General features: G+C 38.3%; 1 protein-coding gene across 10 annotated transcripts in view; it reads right to left on the bottom strand.

Annotated features, from left to right (window-relative positions):
* Nucleotides 1-24,434, bottom strand: part of fat1a (FAT atypical cadherin 1a) — an 88,961-nt gene that overhangs the window by 62,696 nt on the left and 1,831 nt on the right. For 9 of the 10 annotated variants that reach the window (XR_007931362.1, XR_007931357.1, XR_007931373.1 and 6 more), the window contains exons 2-3: nt 19,528-22,811; nt 960-1,274 (exon numbers count right to left, since the gene is read on the bottom strand). Coding sequence is in view for 7 of the 10 variants with exons in the window: in XM_051903422.1 (XP_051759382.1) it covers nt 960-1,274; nt 19,528-22,786 (3,574 nt within the window). In the remaining 3 variants the exon portion in view is untranslated. The remainder of the gene's footprint in view (nt 1-959; nt 1,275-19,527; nt 22,812-24,434) is intronic. The other variant, XM_051903939.1, reaches the window with a different exon arrangement.

The raw sequence follows: 24,434 nt of genomic DNA, 5'->3' as shown, positions 1-24,434 counted from the left end.
AATTATCAGTGCTGTAATAATCAGTGCTGCTTATGCGTTTTTTTCCAGGATTCTTTGAATTGAAAATTTGAAGGAACAGCATTTATTTTAAATAACAAAAATTTTTGTAACAAGTACAGTCAAACCAAAACTTATTCAGACACCTTGAACATTTCATTCATTAATACAGTTTATTCACTATAGTTTAAAAAATGGTAATAAAATATGACAAGATCTCAGAGTTAAACTGTGTCAGAAAAAATTAATCTTAATTATGTCAGATAACACTTAAGCAAAACATGGTCAGGTCAAAATGTCAGGTCAATAATTTTTGGTTCCAAATTTTTATCAATTTTACTGGTAGTCCACTGTATGAAGAATTTTTGGGTATAATATGTCACAGTTTACTTTATTTTGCTATCCTCATTTACATAAATGAATTATAGTGTCCTGCACCCACTAGTAAAAATATATCAAAAATATCAAAAATGTCTGAATAATTTTTGGTTTGACTGTAAATTTTTTAACTGTGACTTTTGTTTTGACCATGTGTGCTTTCAGAATAAAAGTATTAATTTCTTAAATAAATAAAAATCTTCCTGACCCCAAACAAAAGTGCTTGGTTTCCTTTTCGCATCATAACACAAAAATTCTATATTAAAGTCTGTTCACTCTGATGCAATTCAATTGTGTGTGCTATACTTTTTCTCCTCACTGTGTCTGATCCTGAAATGTCAGCACATGTTATTCTTGAATTAAAGCAAAATATACCCTGAGATATTATTTGAATGGTGGACCAATAAGGGTGCAGAGTCATTTAGACGTAAATCTGCCTTATGTCTAATCTAAACCCGCTTTTGAAAAATTCAATTACTTCAAACATCTTACAGTCTATTCCTGTCCTTTAACCTCAGCACCATCTTCAAACTGACTGCTAGAAGGACTGTAAGACAAAAAACAAAGCTCTTTGATACACTCACCAGTCTTAGGGTTGATGCTGAAGAAGCCCTGGGGGTTCCCACTAGTGATCTTATAGGAGAGTTTTTCACTGGACTTCGTGTCCGGGTCAAACGCCTCGATCTGGATGATGGAGACGTCTTTGGGTGAGTTCTCCATGACGGATGGATAATAGACAGGTTCGGAGGTCTGTGGGGCATTATCGTTGACATCCTGAACCTCGATGTAGACCTCCACAAAGGTAGACAGTGGGACTACACCGCGGTCAGTGGCGTACACCGTCAGCCAGTAGTGAGGTACGGTCTCATGGTCGAGCAGTTCTTGTGTCCGGATCACACCTGAGGAGAACATGAAAAAAATCTTAGCGTCGTCTCCATAAGACTAATCAACAGGCATTTTTTAACTCTTTGAACTTACACCTATTAGCAGGTATGCTTTGGAGGACTAGGAGTGACATTTAAAAATAAAATGAAGAAACTAATTATGTATTGATCAAATGAAAATAAAAAATTAGAATAAAATAGGCGATGCTTTTAAAAAAAGTTAAAGTGTTTAACATTTTAAATGCAAAAAAAATCTAAATTTTAGAAAACTGATTATTTTGTTACACTAAACTACGCTTTTAAACATGAATTAACTAAACAGTTTTAAATATGCCCATTTATGTCAATTTCAAAACTAATGAATCTATTTACTATTTTTTTTTAAATAATAAATTCATTTTATTTTCAAGTAGCACTCCTAGTCCTTTATTGGATGCAACATCACGCAAACATTTCCAGGAACCGAAGCCAATATAGAAACACATTGATCACAAGAATATCTGTCACACATCATTCATTTATTCTGCAACACATACTAAGATAAATTGATATCTGGCTGACATCATCATAAGTTAGTATAAAAAACTTCACACATATTGTGTTTCTTTCTCTAACTTAAAACCTAAAGTAGACCTTTAAATAGCATTTTGACTTTTCACAGCCACAATATCCTATACCCATAATGCTTTGCCTATGATAATGGTAGCCTTAGAAGCAGATAAGTGGTTCTGATAGGTTTACGTGGGAACCTAATACCTCCTATAGATCGTCTTATGGTCCTCTAAGTGTACAATGCCTTTATTAAACTTGCTTGCTTAGAGCCAGAGTCACCTGTTCGGCTTTCTACCTTGCAATCTCAAAACATTAGAGACGTTTCACATGTGTGCCGCATTGCACTCAGCTGTGTCAACAGTCTGCCTATTCACTGCCATAAAGGAATGAGAAGGGGGAGGAAGAGGAGGTGGAGGCCGCCAGAGAGCAAACAGCAAGTCTGCATACAAAGAGCAGTCAAATTCATCACATATGATGGCGAAAGAGTGAGAAAGTAAAAAGAGAACTTGGATAATGATCTCTACATTTTTCCAGTCCATGCACACTAGTGCAAAAAGGTGCGGCATAATTTATGTTGCAGAATGACTGTTTTATTGTATCTCACTGTATATGACTTATATTTTATTGTATCATACTGAATTAATCATAGGCTTGTTTAAGGGTAATAAAGATGTGGCTTGCCTGAAAAGACCTGTAATGTTATCAGTAGCCGAGTGATCTCATCCTAACTCAGGGCAGGCAGGTGGGGTGTGTGTGAATGAAAAACAGAGTTAGATAGACACTCCCTGGCCAAAGTTTAACGCTGCCAGGACAGGCAGGCTCCTGTTGCTGAAAACTCAATCCAATTAAATTTTAGCCCATGAACTTAAAGATTATACTTAGTTGGTTAAGAAGTCTTAAGATCCGGTGTTGTTAATGTTGCAAACATTTTAAGAATGCAGTCTCATTCACTAACTCTCAAACTTTATTTAAGCCAGCTCAGCAATTTTTTCTTTAGTTACAAAGTACAATTATGTCGCACAAGGACATACGAAACAAGGAATCGACAACGTTATCCTATTTGTTCCAGAGCTGTTTTTGCACAGTGCATTGCGCCAGTTCTGGTTCTTTGTCTTCTTAACTTGCTCTGCTGGGCTTTAGCAAACTCAGAGGACTAGATGGAGCCTCAAGGGGGATAAGTGAGAAAGAATAGACTTACTGTTTATAAAACAGACAAGGAAAAACTGCTGCTTTTCGCAGCTTGGGCTGTTTTATTTGACCTTCTTGGACTTATTTTTCATTCATCATTGATCTGTAACACCTGACTTTATGAATAGCTTAAGGCTCTAATATATAGGAGAGGTGAGAGAAAGGAAACGGATAGCTCACTTCATCTTGCCCATGGCTATCGGTGTAGGGTGGCCCATAGATCAGCACTGTAAAAACTCTGCAGAGTTAATACTTAAAGAAGGAACATGCATAAGAAATTGGGCAAATGAAACACTACCGTTCAAAATTTTTGGGTCAGTAAGTTTTTTTTTTAAAGAAATAAATACTTTTATTCAGCAAGGACAAATTAAATTGATCAAAAGTGACAGTAAAGACATGTATAATGTTACAAATAATGTTTAAATAAATGCTGTTTTTAAACTTTCAATTCAGAATCCAGAAAAAGCACTACTGTTTAACTGATAATAAGAAATGTTCACTGAGCACAAAATCAGCATATTAGAAAGATTTCTGAAGGATCATGTGACACTGAAGATGGTAGTAAATTCAGTTTTGCCAGCGCAGGAATTAATTGTATTTTAAAATATAAAAATTACTGTTTTGTTTATTGTATTTTTGATCAAATAAATGCAATCTTCATTAGCATAAGAGAAAAATAAACTTTTTGAACAGTGGTGTATGTGGTTACTAGCATGTTCTGGTTTGTTTAACTAGCTAAAATAATCTGCAACGAACTCTCTTATAATAATCTGACATCTAAAACCTATAGTTATGTCTATGGATTTTTTCTTGCTCATGTCACTTAGAAAGTTAATAGCATAGTCGAATAAGCCACATGATGAGGCAGCGTTCATGTCGTGGCACAAATAATGTTGGATGAGTTACATACTTAATTTTAATTCTTAGGAAAGGGATTTGTTGAAATCCCTAACCACAAGTACGAGCAATAGTAATTGCGTTTCTTGCCTTGGCAACCTAATGAATCATCTTTAACTGTAAGGTTGTTAAACTGAACTTTGCAAAGGATTCGTTTAGCACTGAAGATTAACTCATACACGTGTAGAGGTTTAAGTGTATTGAACTGGGGGTAAATAGAGAAATTGTTTGTGCAAGACTTTGAATGCAAGACATTTATAAAAAACAATTACTTTTATATTTGTAGATGATTGGCTAAGAAGGAAGAGTGGCAAAGACAAATGAGTGTGTGTAAGCGGCTAGCAGGGTATGAGAACATGTCAAATAGAGTCAGAGGAGCTGAACGATAGATGTGGACAAGAAAGAGGTGGTAGGAGAAGAGAGAAAGGGTGAGACAGAAAATGAGCTTTGTCTCTGCCAAACGACTGCCCATGCTTGAGTGCTCATTTGGATGACCAGGGGATACACACAAAAGAAAGCTGCTCCTTCAAGCTCAAAAGGCCGCTGCTTAAAAAGCAGTCACTAGGATGATGACTTCACCAAGCACACTCCCACTAAAGCCTGTATACTTTTGTCATTTCTGAGACTTATTTAGAGAGGCAACTAAGTTTGCAAGCCAGATTCGAATTCACACCACCCACATGAGGGCCATGCTTGACGTTTCCAACAGATCCAATTTAATGCTCAGGGCTTTTAGACTTGGTTCATAACATGTCCAATGCCTAAGATTGTGTATCAAGAACCAGTTCCATTTTAGAACCGGTTCCAAATTTCCAAGAACCGGGGATTCGATAAGACACGTGCATTTCGATTCCACTTAACAATTCCTGTGTTCACATTTTAACACGATTTTAACCATTCAAGTGAAAGCAGATAAAAAGAGAACAGTAGAACACTGTTTTCAGCACTGCGTACACATCTAAAGCGTGCACAGAAAGCGTCCTCTCATGCAGTGCGCAAATACTGAATTGAGTTGTCTTTCGTATCTTATTGCGCGGACACATACACACAAAATTATGTCAAGATATCCTCGTAAACACAGTCGGTTTTGTCTTAAGTGAACGTGAACAGTTGAGGGGAAAAAAAATGCATGTGTACCAGTATAATAAAACGGCTGCAGTCTGTCATTAATGTTAAACAAAAAAAAAAAAAGAAAAGAAAAAAAAAGAATATTAATCTATATTTTATTGATAAAAAGAAAACTATGAAGTGTTAGGCCTATTTTACATTTGACTACATTTTATTTCAATTTCTGTACCTGAACTTTGTTCAGTTGTAAGCCTGTTTATTTGTGCTTATTTTATTACTGACTGTTTACTTGTCTTTAATAATATTTGACATTTATATTAGGCTAGTTGTTTTTGCTGTGTTATTTTTGTTAAAACCATTAGGCACAAGCTCCTTGTATAAGTTCTTTGGGCTGCTGATTTTTGTTCATGGTATTCAGCTGCAACAGAATGTTTTGCTAAAAGAAAGAATACATACGCTTGATATCTAAATGTTTGAAATTTTTTGCCTTATTGGAATCGCAATCGGAATTGCTAAAATTCAAACAATACCCAACCCTACCAATACCACTAAATGATGAACAAAGTTGACGCACAAATAATTTTGCACACAAAACTATTCAACTCGATTCTGGTACCTATATATACTATATATAAGTAATGAAACTTTGACTTTGCCTGAATAGGCTTTAAATCCAACAGCATGGATTTACCAGGTGAACTGCCCATAATCAATTGTCTTCTAGAAGCCTGGCTGAGTGGATCAGGACCAAATTGACATGCAAGAACATTTACCTAACAATAAACAGGATTCCGATTCATAAACACGAGCCCTTTACAATACTAACCAACCCTGACTGAGAAAAAGCTATTGCTGTAAAAAAGGCTTCAGGAATTCCTCAGTGTTAAAGCTCAAGCTTAATTAATGGTATAATCCTTAGCACATGAGAGCAACAAGAAGATTTCCAACTGTACTGTCTGTTATTGTAATGATTCACTTAACAACTGCATTAAAGTTGTTTCATAGGTATTCTGCCACACCTTTGAACCAACTGTGGTTGAGGAAGTTGTGAAACCTGCCCTGAAGCTATAGAATATGACGACAGAAATAAAGCAGGTCTTTCTTTCTGGCTGCTTTGTCTGTTCATTTCTTCGCCCTGAAGCGAGGCATTTCACAGCTACCTGAGTGCCTCAATGAACAATGAGAACCGCTTGCACTGACTCAACATGGCTGACCTTGCACATAGGTGTGTGTGCATATTTGTGTGTACAAAGGGAGAAAGAAAGGAAGCAAATTTCATTCTCAGACTGGGTCGACATCCCCAGTGACTGATTAGATCATAAGACGGAGATGACAACACATCTCCACAGTTAACAAACACAGAGATTCTGATCCTGACTTGACATGTTAAAGTTCGGTCCTAGTTAAGAGTATCAAGGGCCATAATGATGGGAATGTTAAGTAGATTGGGGAATAACACAGCCTCCAAGCTCCCTTCCCTTTTCTAATGTTTCTCAATTTTCCCAAAATGTGGGTCAGAGAGAAGGTCTTGTCAGAGGTAGTATGAGTTCTCTGGCATGCTGCGTGCTGGTGGCCATGCGACCGAATCCAGCTTGGGTCAATTCCAGAACTCGGGTCAATTCTCTTCTCCCTATTGTCTCTCGTCTGTCACTTGAGATCATAATATATGAACATCCATCCATAAAAATATGAATTATTTGTATTTTTGACTGTCTCACCTCTGAATGCAATTAAAATTAACACTGTTCAAAAGTTGGGGGTCTATAAGATTTTTAATGTTTTTGAAGGAGCTTATGCTCAACAAAGCTGCATTAATTTGAAGAAAAATACAGTAAAGGCAGTAATATTGTGAATAGTATTACAATTTAAAATAACTTTTCTATTTTGATTTATTTTAAAATGTGCATGTATGTGAAAAGTGTGTTTTAAGAGTTTACTTTGTAAAAGTCTAAAGGGCTAAAAGTGCCCATGATAGCTGATGAAACAGTCCTATGCATCAACAAAACCCCTCTTTTTTTCTACACACATGGCACATCTTCAGTTTGAGAAATTGCAAATTGCATGTATACGAAGAGCTGGCAATTGCACCAAATTAGAAAGCCAGAAAAGATTACCGAGGTTGTCAAATAGAGGATTATGATATGTTAAACCCTGTTTATCCCTAGCACTCATTTTCAGAAAGAGACAAGTTGCCTTCAAAAAACTGTCAATATCATCGTTTTTTTGAGGATGCGTAATAAGCCACAAGACATCATCTCCTGTAAGCGCACTTGACGTTCGCAGAACTGCTGCGAATATCATCAAAGCAAAGCCTGACTAACTCTGAGCAATTCTCTGACCTTCAGAGAGTGACTCTACAAGGCTTTCACATATGTAGTGGAGGTGGTGGAAACAGAGGGATAAGTTAGGGCAGCTTAGGACGTGTATTCCCCTGGTCTGCACTTTAAAAAGCCGTCCGTTTCTCTTTGAACTGGCTTGGTTAATTCTGTTTGCCGGGCTCCTGCATTCCTCAACCTTCTTAGGCCTCCTGCTCACATGCTTACATAAACTTTCTCAGCGATTTTTCTCTCCACCACCCATTTTACTCTTTTTCTTTCCCGAGACTCCAGAGAAATAGTTGAGATTCCAGTGTCAGAACCTAGAGTATTATAAGGGAACCCTCAGCTAAGCTCCCATCACCACCCCCCTTTTCTCAACTTTAATCATATCATGCTCTCTGTTCCCAGAGTTCTTTTTCAGGGGCTTTAAAAGGGCTCTACCCCACTTCACTTTAGGGGTGCAAGTGCAGCACAAGCCTTGAGGAACACTTGTACTACAAATGAACTTAAATATTACTTCATAAAACCATGAATATTACCATGACTCAACAGCAGTATTTCTTTTTGTTTGCCCAATTAGGCCACTATTTTAGATTTCTACTTGTCCTGCCAACATTTTCACAGATCTTAGCACAAAAATTGTACATATATATATATATATATATATATATATATATATAAATAAATAACAGCTGTCAAATGATTCATCGCATCCAAAATAAAAGTTTGTTTACATAATATGTGTGTGTACTGTGTATATTTATTATGTATATATAAATACGCACACACACACACACACACAAATATTTGATTTATATTAATATATTTTATAAATTATTTAGAAATATAAATATATATTTACACATATAAATATTTCTTAAATATCTACATGTATGTGTGTATTTATATACAGGTGCTGGTCATATAATTAGAATATCATCAAAAAGTTGATTTATTTCACTAATTCCATTCAAAAAGTGAAACTTGTATATTATATTCATTCATTACACACAGACTGATATATTTCAAATGTTTATTTCTTTTAATTTTGATGATTATAACTGACAACTAAGGAAAATCCCAAATTCAGTATCTCAGAAAATTAGAATATTGTGAAAAGGTTCAATATTGAAGACACCTGGTGCCACACTCTAATCAGCTAATTAACTCAAAACACCTGCAAAGGCCTTTAAATGGTCTCTCAGTCTAGTTCTGTAGGCTACACAATCATGGGGAAGACTGCTGACTTGACAGTTGTCTAAAAGACGACCATTGACACCTTGCACAAGGAGGGCAAGACACAAAAGGTCATTGCAAAAGAGGCTGGCTGTTCACAGAGCTCTGTGTCCAAGCATGTGTCCAGCATGTTCTCTGATGAAAGTAAATTTTGCATTTCCTTTGGAAATCAGGGTCCCAGAGTCTGGAGGAAGAGAGGAGAGGCACACAATCCACGTTGCTTGAGGTCCAGTGTAAAGTTTCCACAGTCAGTGATGGTTTGGGGTGCCATGTCATCTGCTGGTGTTGGTCCACTGTGTTTTCTGAGGTCCAAGGTCAACGCAGCCGTATACCAGGAAGTTTTAGAGCACTTCATGGTTCCTGCTGCTGACCAACTTTATGGAGATGCAGATTTCATTTTCCAACAGGACTTGGCACCTGCACACAGTGCCAAAGCTACCAGTACCTGGTTTAAGGACCATGGTATCCCTGTTCTTAATTGGCCAGCAAACTTGCCTGACCTTAACCCCATGGAAAATCTATGGGGTATTGTGAAGAGGAATTCAGGAATGCTGCAGTAATTCAGGCAAAAGGAGCCCCAACTAAGTATTGAGTTCTGTACATGCTCATACTTTTCATGTTCATACTTTTCAGTTGGCCAAGATTTCTAAAAATCCTTTCTTTGTATTGGTCTTGAGTAATATTCTAATTTTCTGAGATACTGAATTTGGGATTTTCCTTAGTTGTCAGTTATAATCATCAAAATTAAAAGAAATAAACATTTGAAATATATCAGTCTGTGTAATGAATGAATATAATATACAAGTTTCACTGGCTCCAACACAAAAAATATAAATAAATAATAAATCTAAATTTATATATTTTATATTTACATTTGTAATTTTCTAATATTTAAATTTATTTTTATATTTAAATGTATATATTTATAATAATACTAAAATACTTTTTTAAATAATCAAATACACATATTTTTGTTTTACCTAGCTGATTTTAGTGGACAAATTCGTAACCAAATATCAAAGAAAACCAAATATTTAAGTTTACAAGGCATTAAAATACATTTAGGGCAGCCTTAATGTTGTGCTCTAAATATTCAGACAATTGTATGAACTTTATAATTTAGAAAAATCTATAAATGCATGTGTGGGAAAAGATGCATTCCAGACCAAAATTCTCTTGAATTTTGAAAAAAGGGACTGCCACTGCCAAGGTTATCAGCCTCTAATAGCGGATTGAGGAAGCAATTAAAGAACGAGTGCTTGATGACTTTAACAAACACTGTGGCACACAATAGCCATCTTATCTGCAGGGCATCCTGGACAAGTGATTACAGGCTTGCCGAGCCTCTTGAGTCAGCCCTCTATTTCCGCGTTACGCATCATTGCGTCTTCACTATATGGTCCTGGCTAACAAAGCAACTACCAACCTAACTAGCACTAAAAAAAGCTTGTAACATCTGGCTGGAGGGAAAAATCATACTTAGGAAGAGCAGAACCGACTTAATGTAGTCCCGCTCTACATATCACACTAATCTCATCTTAAAAGCAGAGTGTGTGCAGAAATCACAACATTTGCAAAACAACAACAGGTAAGTAATAAACACATGTATACTGCAAGCTAAAGAAAATTCAAAGCCGGAACAAGAAAAAGGGAAATTTGTCAATGATTGAGGGAGAGGTTTTTTTTTGTTCTGCCTGCTTTAGCCTATTAATTCCAGCTGAGAGCTTCTTTTGACATATGCCCAGACAGATCCTATTGTCCAGAAGACCTTGTGTTTTTGCAGAGGCCTGGCAGTGAGCACGGCCTGTTTGTTTAAATATCATGTTTGTACTTTAAGCATGCTCTTTCCCCCCTGAATTGACTCCAATCTCTGAGCCCTTCCTGATAACGAGCGTCTGTCCTCCGTTATAACAACATTTTTTCGAAGCATGAAATAGCTGCCCAGTGACAAAGTCGGCACTGGCATTATCGCTAGGCCGGCACATTAGCGTCCCAGTTCATGCCGGAGAGCTTTTCTCTCCTCTTTTGGGAAGGCTGATAAGACTATGAAGTGAGAGTGTGTTTCATACGGGGTGCTGTCTTGACATTTTGAAAGCCTCACTTCTTTTTTCCTCTCACTTTTCTATTTATAAACTTGCACTCCTTGGAGTGTTTCTGTGTGGTGAGGATCAAAGGCGTTTAAAATATTGAAGGGAGGAGTCTGGCGAGGCAGTAAAACATAGGGAATAGAAAAGTCATTTGGTTCAAACCCCAGATGTTTGACTCTTAACTAGGCTCCTAATTACACCTTTACATATCATTATGAACATGAATTTATACATAACCGTTATCTAGGGGCAAAGCTGTGCAACCGACATTCCGAAACAAACACAGACACTGTAATAACGGTTTGCATACATAAGAGAGTTCAAATCAAATGAACCATTCTAAATTAAGGCACTTTAGCTGTTTCTGACAGTATTATGACTACAAATCTGAAATGTGCAAAGCCTTAAAGCCAGGCCAGCTTGATTGCAGCAAAGATGACATGAAAGAAGACAATGTATGTTACCATTACGGCTGTTTTTAAAGTTTAACACAACGACAAGTAGTGTTGCATGATTAATTTATATAAAATCAATATCGGCAACCATCTTCTCAAACTTGTAATGAGATGTGCTTATAAATCTATTGTTGTCAGCAAAATAGAAGCATTAAGGGCTCCCTGCCAGTGGTTTCCCGCCAAAAATTATGGTTTAACGCTTGAAAAATAATTGTACTGTAGAATAAATTATTATTTGATTTTTTTTTTAAATGTTAAATGGTAACACTTTAGTATGGGGAATACATATTCACTATTAACTACGACTTTTGCCTCAAACTCCTTATTTACTGCTTATTAATAGTTAGTAAGGTAGTTGTTGTAGTGGTTAAAGTCCCCCTGTGGTGAAAATCAAGCTTTTAATGTTGTTTATATGTCTATGCGGTGTTTTTAGTATGCTTTAAGACAAATCATAAGTCAACTCCATTGCTGTGTATTTTCTCCTTAAAACTGCAGTGAACCAAAGACAGTCTTAAAAACGCGGTTTGAAATCGCTGGTGTTTCTGACGTCACAAACTACCTTGTAACCAATCATGTCAACATGTGATTGTCAACGAGTGGATCTCTGAACTGGTGTGAGTGAGTGGAGGCGGGGCTAGTTTGCATATTCATTGAACCGCGTATACTAAATGAGGCAAGGGTGTAGAGTTACATTCAAGTTATTTTAAGCCATACGTTTTTTACATTTAAATATGTCATTTTGGTTAAGATGAGTTTTAAGGGATAAAATTATTGACTACAGGAGGACTTTAAGTTTAGGAACGGGGTAGGATTAAGGGATGTGGAATATGGTCATGCAGAATAAGGCATTAATTTGTGCTTTATAAATACTTATAAACAGCCAATATGCAAGCTAATAAGCAACTACTTAAAAGTGAGAATTGTTCCCCATACTAAAGTGTTACCTATAAAATGAACAAGCATTGGAAATCAAGCACATGAATTCCATCAAGACTACCTCATTGTAATTGGATAATGCAATGATTTTTTTTTTTTTTTTGTCCCTTTGTTCAAAATGCATACAAAACAATATATCTAAATGGAGGTAGCAGTTTTCAAAACCAGGTGCGAGTTGAGCAAAAACACTAGTTTCGCTAAACGCTCCATGATGCAATGATTTGTTGTGCTTTTGTTGCAAGCTGTTCTGATTATCTGTCAAGCGCAGGAGCCCAGCAGTGAAATAAAAAGCATTCATCTTCATTTCTCATCTCTAACCTCTGAGTGGAAAAGCCGTGGGTATGACATTCATAGTCCCAGGATGTGTAATTCTAAAATGCCAGTTAACTTTGACGCACAGTCAGATACAGTTTGGGAGCAGATGCATCACACAGTTTGTCTCGCGTCGGTGGTTAGCGTCTCTGGTTTCACACTCTGCATCCACCAGTGCCGTGTTTACATCTGCTGTCACTCGCCTTCGATTCTCGTTATAAAAATCTGTGACATCACAGATGAACAGTGAGCGCAATAACATCGCCCACCGTTTTGGGAATTGGTATAGCTGAGAGCTGGACCATGACATATGGAATTTGAGTATGAAATATTGGGCTTAACGTCAAACCGTCAATCCTGTAGCACACACACATCTAAAACCATTCCATTGCTGGTTTGTTTTTGGCATAGGCGATCTTCTTTCGCTCAACTGGCTTTTATTTAGGGAACATTAAAATAACAAGAGTTAACATCAGCACGAGTTCCCAAAAATGGGACCTGATAGTTGGAGACGGCAGTCGACTTTAACAAGGGAAAGTGTGCTTTTCATTTAGCACCCTACAATCAACTCCTGATCCTGCATTCCAGAATCCGGTTGCCCCAGCAACACGGCTCAAGCAGAGACTACACGGAGTCAGTCAGTCATATACCCTCAGAAAAAAAAAAAAAAAAGAAAAAAAAAGTGGAAAAGTAGTAGTCACACTCTTGAGAGAAGAGAAAAGACGATGAGAGGGCAAGCTGGACATAGCAAAGACAGTAGTCACATAAAAGGCTCGATATTTTAACACTTAGTGGAAAATGTACATGAGAGCAAGAGAAAGCCAGAGGAAAATATACCAGGTATGCAAGAAGAAATCATGATAGGAGAGAAAACTCGCTCATGACCCCCTTTTTTTTTTTTTTTTTTAAGATGACCCCTTTCCCGTTCTCCCTGCCCGGGCCAACTGATAGGTAGCCAAACATGACAAGACAAAGCCACCAGCACATTCCTCTGTTATCTGGCATCAGAAAGAATCAGCCAACCTTTCTCCCCACAGGAAGGGCATATGGGGGATATGGCACAAAGAGCAACACATGCTAGTGCTTTGTATATCAAACTAATTCACTTTTTTCTAAAAGTGGCATTTCACTAGTCGGAGGAACAACAGCCAATATCTGTCACAAAGCAAGAGGGAAAGCAGTTTAAATAGAGGTTGGGAATATTTTGAAAATACTAAAATCAAGCTACCCTAATAGTCTTTTATGTATTAATTTTCAGTAGCGCCACAAAATCACTACTGAATCTTTAAATTATATGTGACCAGTAAGGTACAAGTCACAGAACTAAGAATTATGATCCAGTTCTTTTGAAATAATCAAAAACAGACAAGCATGTCCAGTGTAGTCTGATTAAGAATCAATGAATGTTACTGTTTCTTTTTTTAGCAAATCAAAAACATATGGCTTAACCACTGGAGTATGATTCATGACCAAATAACACTTATGAGCTGGTACTTAGAAGTGCATTTCTTTTCTCCAAATATTTCTTTCTCAAAAGTGCTAAAAGAATCATTATTGGAACGGAGTCATTAATTTGTGTCAGCCAGTATCAAGTGGACTGAGCATTTTAAAAATGCTGCATTGGCTACTACAAAAAATGCATTTTGAAACATACTAAAAAGATAGCAGGGTTGTGAGTCTTCAAAGAGAATTCTTGCCAGAGCATATGGACTTAAAAGAGTAAAAGATGTTAACAGATATGTTAATAAAATCAAGGACCAAGTACATAAATTAAAACACAATTAGAAACAGAGTTTGAAGCTTTTGGCCTTGCCTAGGGAGTAATCAATCTGAAATATCTTAACCAGAAGTTGTAAGTGTTGTTTCTTATGAAAGTATTGTTATATCATAAGTCAGTCTACATTTTCTGATCATCAATCACATGAGCAACAGCAATGGGGAAAAAGCCACTGGCTTTCTGCTGCTTCATGCACAAACAGATATTTTTGAGCAACGAGTCAGGGGATTAGAAACGGTTGCATGCTCAGCATTACAGGCCACTCTCTAACCTAATGGTGCCTGGCTCAAGCGGGTATGTCTGTATGCCGACGTCTGAGTAGGTGCGTAGGTCCAATTCACATACTTCTGCACTATTCTATGCCATTTTATTATATAGTGCGAGTATTGTGTTCACAGTGAAAATTCCAATAAGAAGTGCACTCCAAATACCTGAATGATGCACTTATTTAAAGGCGCAATAAGTAATTTTCACAGCTATAGGTTGTTTATTCAAAACAAAGGAGTAGCTTGATGATGCCATGAATGAGCGTGGAATCATGGGAGTTGTTGTCTAATGTATTAAAGTTTTATTAAAAATGCAGTATGTAAGAATTACAGCTAGTGGTTAAAACGTATACTGCAAATACATTTGAGTGTGTTGAAAGTTATGTTATAACGTTACTCTCTCGATGGTTGGTATAAGAGACTTGTTACACTTTGCAGTAATCTAGGTCAACATTAGAAAGTCATAAAACTGGATGACTTGTGTTGCTAAATGACATCCAATTAATTTAAAAATATATTGTATGATTGAAAAAGCTCTCTCTGATTATGCTGTATTATCTCATTGACAAAATAGTGTTGTTTCTGAGGCATGGCAAAAACACGGTTCTCATGGTAAATCAAGAAAGCAAGCAATTCAAACAAAAAGACTAACCATGTTGAGCTATATAACAATGATTAGTTTTCTGTTGATAAATGTATCCAAACAGTTGCTCACCTGTCTAATAAAACACATCATTTACTAAAGCGTCTTTGGCGTTTCTATGGTTTCTACAAAAGCAAAGCTGGAAATGACATGTTCTGTGTCCTGGTTACAATTACTGATTTCTCTGGATTTAAACATTGTTGGAAACGTTTGGGATAATATAAGTCAACAAAATATATAACATTGTTATAGTGGTTTTTGGATATTTTAATCTAAAAATCTTACATATTGTGCCTTTAATCAAAAAAAAAAAAAAAAAAAAACATATATAGAAAGTCATTTGGAACAGCTAGTTATTGACCATGGCATCAGCATGTAAGCTTTTTTTTTTCTTTTTTATAAATAGTTGAGTCATTTCATTTTCTTAAATTTAATGATCTGAAATGTGCGACTACTCAGTATCTTGAAATGTAGGTGACCCCCGCAAACTTTCACAAGAGGTGTAAACTGCTTTAGCACATTTTGTGTGGACAACTGGGCAAAGAATCAGAGCTGGCTTCCCTGCAGATCAAATGAATAAAATAAAGCAGAAATGTAGGCTACTATTCTCAGAACACAAATGAGAGAACTGCCTGGTACACATGGTTCTATAAAATGAGCTCTAGGAAGAGGACTAAAATGAAAAGTTAAAACTGACTGAGCATACAATGTCATTGGCCTCAGAATTAGGGTTACAGCTCCTCAAAATCTAAGCTCCTTTGCACCATCTTCAATGAGTTGCTTTTTAACTGATCCCATTAAAGACAGCAAAGCAAGACTTCTCACTTCAAGATCAAACCTAACGAGATTTTTATGGTGTTCTGGGAGGTTGCTAGGATGTTTTGGTAGGTTGCCTACTGGCCTGGTCCCAATGATATTATTATTATTAGAGGTTGTTTTTGCCAGTTAATTTGTTTTTAATCCTCATTTTAATGAATATTTTGATTGGATAATCAAGTGTTCTGTACTGAAGTGAAAGGATGCTGATACAAATGCAAGTACATCTGCACACATCACATTGATAAGTTTAATTATATATATATATATATATATATATATATACACTCGTCTGACAAATGATATACAAATACGGACACACTGCTTATCTAACCATTATTTACAGTTGACTACATGTTGTCTATGAAGAACACTAGGTGTGTCCCTAGAAAAAGCTCTGCATCTGCAACCTTCTATTTCTAAAACTGTTCTTAGCATTTTATTTTATAAATATCAAAGTCAAAGATCCTTGACCCATGATTTTGCTCTCCACTTTTACTCGTTCCCATTTACCACAGGTGGTTTATTAAATAAAAGGCACTAGATTCTTTGTGTAGCTATGGTGACATCAATCAATTTAGCAGCATACCTCAATGACTTGTGCATCTGTGCTTGTGTGTGTGTGTGTGTGTCATCTTGATACACAAACACACGGCAGAATTTGCCTGTTTGGAACACTAATGTCTCACCAGGGCCCAATGTAGCCCTCTGCTCTTGACATGTTTGTGAGAATCACATATGTAAACACTGCAGGAGGTTCTACAGACAGTAGAACCTCCTGCAGCTACAGATCTAGCTTTGTTATTGGTTGCTGCAAAATCAGACTGGGAAAAAAAAGACAATCTCTAGTAACCATTCTGTTTTAAAGCAAACTAATTTGATTGTAACTCAGTTTCAGTTGTGTCAGTAATAGTTTAATTCGTACTATGTTTCTCAGAACTGAGGTTTTTGAGAGCAGCTTTCACTCCACTCAGGCAAAACAAAAATACATTTATGGGAAGACAGGATATAAATGATGGAAGCCTCAAATTCCTACGAGGCGAAACTACTGGAGTCAAACATGCAAGGCTGAGGCAAACAAAATTGGGGGTAGAAATGAATGACAAAACATTTTATTTGCACATTCCTCATTCCCCTTTGGGGTCTACAGAAGTAGAGAATACAATGAGTACACAAACTTGCACGGAAAACACAAACACATGGAAAATATAGTCCAAAGCACCAAATCTGGCCCAAAATGTGTTTTAGTCTTTCTTTTGGTGTTCATTCTCATAAAACATAATTAAAGGTGCGCCCATAGCCCCCGGCAACGGTGACCCCACATTCTCAAAATACCCATTTAGTGCAGAACAACAAATGACTCTTTATTACTACTCTCTGGCCTCAGTTTAAAGATTGATTCCTTGCTTGAAACATGATATTCATCCCACATGTAGTGACCTCAAACCTGAACACCTCCTACCCGTCCCTCTTCTAATCTTTCCATTCCCATGAGAGTTGCTGTTACCTCAGGCATATTTGCTTTGCTACCAGTCCTGGCTATGATCCTTAACAATGGTACTCTGAAAAAGACAATGGCATGGCTGCCAGAGCAGATAGATCAATTTGGGGGTCAGAGAGTGGGGGAGAAGGTCAGAGACTCCTGCTGACCCGCATCTCTAGTTAGGGGTGGTGCTAAGTGGACCCTCAATTGACAATATTCACTACCACAAAACATTATGGTAACTATTAGATTAAAACTTTGATATGGAGATTATTCTGCACCCAGGAAACTGCTGGAAAGTAAAAAGGCCTACACGATCAATAAATATCAAATTTCCATGTAAAAGTGACAGTTCTGTTAACTGGCCCAAAACTCCCTCACAATGGCCCTGGATCAGCGAGCCATCCTTATCGCTGAGCCCTGCAAAGTATTTTTAGGTTCAGAAGTATTGATTGTGGTGGTGACAAAAATAACAGTTTCTAACTTTCTAATCTTTTATTATTAAAAGATTCACCTCTCAAGACACCATTTATTTTCTCTATCCAAATGAATTTGGAAAAACCTTCAAATAAGCATCCATCCTTTGGAACTGCAGCAAAGCCCAATCTCCATAAGACTGGGCAGGCACAATGGGCAACAGATGGTCTTGTTGGGGAGTAGGGGGGGGCAACCCTATGCCAGCACATCCTGTCATGCTAAATTTACCACCCAAGAAAGCAAGATTTCCCAAAAGGCATTTAAAAGAGATACTGGTAATTCACTTTCTTAAGGCCCTTTCACACTGAGCATGACGCGATAAAGTGAAGCGAATAGACGACGAACGGTGCTTTCACACCGAATGCGAAACGATTGCTTTGGCTAATTCATGCCTGCACAATAGGTGGCGCTGACCGAGAATGCATTTTTCCTCATGTATCTTGTAAGTTTTTCCCGTTGGCTTTAACCTCATCCACTGCACAACATACAACAGTAAATTAAGATAAATAAAGTTTGGCACTACACCAGAAACACAAACTATGCTTACGAGATCTTATGATCTAAAACTCAAATCTAATTGGATTGCCCGTTTCATCCGCTAGTCGAAAAAAAAATGAGCAATTTGTTGAGCCGCAATTGATTCTGAATAGCTCCATAGGGACCTACTGTTACGATTCAAGAGCGTCATCGCATCGTACGTTTGCGTCGCTTAATCACGCTCAGTGTGAAAGGCCCTTTAGGCAGATATGCTTGATATAAATACCTTGACATAAACTACAGTACAACTATTAATATGTTTTCACCTTGACTAACTACATGTATTTGTAAGTCCAGATTTTGATTGGATACATAAAAACATTATGATGTTTCACTGGTCTATTTGTACATTAATCATTAAGCTCAGCATAAAAAACCATTAATCCAAGAAAAACACTCGATATTCACAGCCTTATGAGTTTTGTGTATATTTGGCCTTCATTTTTACTGGGTGGCCATTAGTTGCTCAGCGTCAAAGACCGTTGGAATTCCAGACTGCTTATTTTAAGCTTTTGGCACAGGTGCTTTGAGTGGTCAGGGCAGCTGAGAGAGGTATTAATACATTCTTTGTATAAAGATAATGAGGCCAGATGTTGACTTTTGCCACAGAAATGTGTATGCTTCAAAAAGCACCATTCCCTAACACTCATCGGCTCACATTAATACACGTTAAGTACCCTATGGCCTACATAACAAAATAATCTATAAATGAGAAATAGTCGGTGTTTGATTTGCTTATTTAATAAGAAAAATAGACAGAAAGAAAGAATCAAGTAAAAAAAAAAAAAAATGTGTGCACGGAAGTAGGGGGCGGGGAGGGCGAGCAATCCTCTTAATACCACGGCAACTAGTGTGGAATGTCTACAGCAGGTCTGAGAGACAGCTGCTCCATCTGTTCCTGCCATCAATTCTCTCTCCTCCGGTGGAAAAATGAAAAGAATCAGGATGCTCTTCATCAGCTCTCTCAAAGACATCCAACTGCTACCACCAACCTGCGCAAGTATCCAACTGATGCCACTCAGAATAATATGAATCCCTCCTTCTGTACACCCTAAAAAAACCTTTAATACAGCAAGTCCTTTCACATTTGCACCGTTCATATCACCGGCTACTTTCGTGCATAGGAGATTTGTTCCTTGAATAATTCATGACCTGACAAAACATCCCCCGCTACCCCACCCCAGTCATGAACAGATAAAAGGGAAAGGAAGATAACTTACCAGTTTCTTCGTCAATAGTAAAGATCCCCAGACCCGACCCATCCCGAATGGAGTAACGGATTTCTCCGTCTCTTCCTTTATCCTCATCCTGAGCTGTGATTTTCATCACTGATGTTCCAATGGGCACATCCTCTTTGATAAATCCCTTATCCACAAATGATGGGAACAATGGCCTGTACAGATTCTCGTTCACATCCACAACCTCTACCTCTATGTGACAACTCGAGGACAAAGATATCGGCTTGCCTTTGTCCTTTGCCCTTGCTGTGAGACTGTACACTTGCTTTTTCTCGTAATCCAGATTCTGTACGATTCGTACGGCACCACTCAATTTGTCTACTTCAAACTTCCCGTCCCCATTGTCAATGAGGCTGTATCGAACCTGGCTAGATGGCCCAACATCAGGGTCATGAGCCTCCAGCCACATTATAACAGTACCGATGGGTAGATCCTCACGTACTCTCACCTGATAATTTGGGGGAATAAATTTTGGAGGGTTGTCATTTACATCCTCCAGTGTGATTTTAAGCAACACAGTTGAGACAAGTTGAGGTTCAGCAGCAGCCTGGTCACGAGCTGCTATCTTGAGTACAAAACTGGGTTGCACCTCTCGGTCTAGAGGCTTCTTCACCGTAACGATCCCTGTTTCTGTATCAATAGCAAATTGATCTGTATCTGCCAATATGGAGTATCTGACCACGCCATTATCCCCAAGATCTTTATCTTTTGCTTCAACTTGAATGATCTCTGTGCCGACCGCAGTGCTCTCGCTGATTTCCACTGAGTATGTGTCCTGTAAAAACTGTGGGCTGTTGTCATTAGCATCCAGGATCTTAACATCCAGCAGACGTGAAGATGACTTCTGGGGAATTCCAAGGTCATACACGGTAATGTTCAACGTATAGTGATCAGTTGTTTCTCTATCAAGAGGAGCATACACTTTGAGCCATCCACTGTCCATGTCAATGACGAAACGACTCTCAGCGTCACCCCCAGAGATAACGTAAACCAGCTTTCCATTAAAACCGCTGTCAGAATCCGAGGCACTAAGATGAACAATCCTGGCCCCAACAGGCAAGTCTTCTTTGACCTCAATCACACTGGGAAAAGTCTCAGCAAACTGGGGCACAATGCGGTTCACAGAGTGAAAGTCTTGGAAATGGTCTTCGGGTTCACTCTGGCTATGGATCTTGCTTCCTTGCAGGAGCTTTTCAGCCAGCATGCTGGCAACTCCAGTATCAACACATTTCACTTGGACCGGTTTACGTGCCGTAACAACCGTAATGTTCAAAAACATGGGCTGAGTTTCATGTTCTCCATCACTGGCTATGATCTGCAAGCTGTGATAGGACACTTTTGCTGCCTCGCCCTCATTTAAAGGTTGCTTCAAAGACAGTACGCCAGAGTTTGGATTCATATCAAAATAATTTAAGTCATTCCCAGCTTTTATTCTGTACCTCACCAACTGCAACTCATCAGCATCAATAGCAGACACCGTTGTGATCTGCTCACCAACACCATGGTCTCTCGGCACAGTTATGTCACAATCCACACTCTCAAAAAGTGGCTTGTTGTCATTTAAGTTGTTAAGAGTGACTGTAACCTGGGTTTCCACCTCACGTCGAAAAGGGGAACCCCAGTCTGATGCCCGCACTTTCAAGGTATAAATCCTTGGCATCAGTTCATAATCTAAAATCTCTGAACTGCTGATGACACCAGAGAAGTAGTCAATGACAAACGGCTGGGGATTCACATTGGCAATGCTGTAAGTGACATATCCATTCTCCCCACTGTCTAAATCAGTGGCTTTCACTGTTAGCACACTAGTACCTATGGGCATGTTTTCATCAACACTAGCTTTGTAAGATGTCTGTTTGAATTCTGGGGCATTGTTGTTCACGTCGATGACATCAATAATGACTTTTGTGACTGCCTTTTTCTCGCTGGTCACAACTTCTAATTCATACTTGTTCAAGGAGTCTGCGTGAAGGGGCCCAGCTGTAGTGATCAAGCCTGTATCTGCATTTATGGCAAAATGATTTTTATCCAATTTGTGTCTAAATGCATACTTAAGTTGAGGATACTTTGGCACAGCTGTTACCATTACAACAGGTGTGTGCAATGGTGCAAATTCACTCACATTGACTCTGTAAATAGCTTGACTGAATTTAGGAGGCCCTACTTTATAGTGGGGAGACATGACATGGATGACCTTTGCAGATGAAAACTGGGGTGGACTTCCTTTGTCTTTGGCTTGCAGTGTTAGGTTGTATCCAAAGGGCTGACTATCCCAGTCAACCTGCTTAACTGCTTTGATTTTATATTCCTTACTGCCTGGACTTGTCCGCATGGCTTTAAACTGCTGAAGAGGGTCGCCCGCAACCACACTGAGAGATGCTATCTCACCATTAGCACCTTGGTCATTGTCTTCGACAGTCACGACAGCATAAGTAGGATCCTTGTCGGTGTCTGAGGGTGCTAGGGTTACAGCAGTGATGATCGGTGCATGCTCATTGGCCTGCTCCACTCGTACCGTTAACTTAGCCATGCTGCTAAATCCACTGCTACCATACAGCTTCATACCTCTGTCCACTGCTAAAATCTCTAATTCATAATGCTTTGTCTCAGCGTAGTCCAGCTTTCCGGTTAGTGTAACTACACCACTCGTGGGATGGACCGAAAACATGTCTGTCCATTCTCTGAAACTGTAGTAGTACTCTCCGTTTGTACCAATATCTGCATCTGTCGCCATCACCTTGGCTACGCTTGTGCGAACAGCTGTGTTTTCCGGTAAAGATATGCTATAAGCAGTAGGGGAGAACAGTGGCCGAAGGTCATTTGTGTCCAGTACCTGAATCCTGACTCGTGTTCGAGCCTCAGCATTTGAATTCTTTTCCATGGCTTTGACTGTGAGAATATAGTGGTCTCTAACCTCCCGGTTAAGAATGGCACTGCTACCTCCTTTGGTCCTTATTCGCAAAAAACTAAAGTCTCCCAATTGATAGTCCTCAGCTTTGAACAGGTTCTCGTTGTCTCCTGACACGATTTTGTACCGTATTTCCCAGGTAGGGTCTGTGATGTAGATTCCCATTTTGACAGGACTTTCCACATAGGTCTTAGCAGCAGAGTTCTCATAAATGGTAGCATTGTAAACAGACTCGGTAAACAGAGGGATGGGCGCAGTGTTGAGGCTTTGGTTACCAGTGCAGCCGCACAGGAGCAGCAGAACCACCAGCAGTAAAGTCACGTGGTTCTGCATGTTTGCAGCGCACTCCTCACTGAAACTGTAGAGAATAAAAAGAAAAAGTTAATCGATCATACAGTTCCACTTTTAATCGATTTAGTATATTTCGGGCACATTCACATGGTTTGGTCTTTCATCTGTAAATTTCAACTCTAAACACCTCGTAAATTATCATTAAGAAGTTATATGGGTTGCAGAAGATACAGTTTACACACAGCACAAAAGAAACTGACAGACAACTTTTAAATATCTGTTTATGGCACATCACTCAAAACAAATATGATTAGTGCATCAGCATCCTTAGACGCAGGCACTGACTATTTGTCTATATTTCTAACTTCACAATCGACACCGTGACAGCAGATACGCCAAATGATGAATTGTTGTGAGCATTGAAGCGCCTTTTGTGTATATATAACGTCACATTCCACTACTTCCTGAATAAATTACACATTATTCTCACTGCCTACTGCCATATATCTTCTTCAACTAAGAACAACACAATGTGTTTAAAGAGAGATATATTCAATGATATGTTAATAGGAAAAAAACACGAACAATTATGTTGATGAATATGAAAAGGCACAAATACGAAAAACTTTCTTTTTACACCACTAGTTTGATCTGCATCACTGACACACTATAAAGAAGTGCTTATTTATCTAATCATATTATGTATTAGTGGTAAGCATCATTATCGTTCATTAGCATTATAATAAGCACCATTATTATGGTGGTTCGTAGTAATAGTGTTTATTGTATTTTTCTGATATGCTGTACATCAGTAAAGTAACTTATGTCTAACAATATTAAACAAATTTCTAAAACTAAATAAATAAAAGTTTCAGCGTTAGTTTCTGCTCGCATTAAATTTGCTGATAATACGTAGACGATACATTCGGATCAGCTTGCATATTCGCATAGCACATTAGATCCGACGAAAGACGAAGCAATGTAACAAGTAAGTGGTTTATGCGAAAAGCAATTCACAACATAAGACTTCATACTCCGCGAGCGCGTGCTCGAGATTTTCAAATGTCCTTGCGACTATTCGTGCCCTCGAGCGCATAAAAACAGCAAGAGACTCACAGCCGTTAACGTGACGTTTAGTTCAGAAATTAAATATATCTGACCGAACTTTCTCAGCGACACCAAAGAACCATAAAACCTCTTTACTGTTAGCACACTAAACAACATACGATTTTAATGTTTTCACAGGAGCCTCAGTGTTAACTCTCCCCCAATATACGTACGGCAATTTAGCCTTTGGAATGGAAACAAAATACAAAAGTAACAAAAGACGGGCTTCTGCTCCGTTGTTAAAGTATATCCCCATCCCCCAGTCCGTCAGTCCCTATTCATTTCACGTCGCCACACTGATGCCTTCATGCGCTGGCCAGATGTATGAACTGTTCCCATTAGAAAACAATTAGCTGGCCACTCTGGACCGCTTATCTTAAATAATTAAACTGCAACTGAACACACTGAGTATTCCTAACAGCTTTTCCAAGCTACGGTCAACTTCAAAGCTGCCCTATTTCCACTACGGAGAGCAGTGGGGGACTCCCAACGGCAACTTTACACCGCGAGCTGGCTGAAACTTTTAAGCATATCTGAAAATAGCACAAAACCAGAATAGGTCCAAGAAGTCCTCGCTCAATTT

This window comes from Ctenopharyngodon idella, chromosome 1, assembly GCF_019924925.1.
Source record: "Ctenopharyngodon idella isolate HZGC_01 chromosome 1, HZGC01, whole genome shotgun sequence".
Classification (NCBI taxonomy): Eukaryota; Metazoa; Chordata; class Actinopteri; order Cypriniformes; family Xenocyprididae; genus Ctenopharyngodon; species Ctenopharyngodon idella.
Note: the sequence above shows the minus strand (reverse complement) of the source record. Positions and strands in the feature narration are given on the sequence as shown.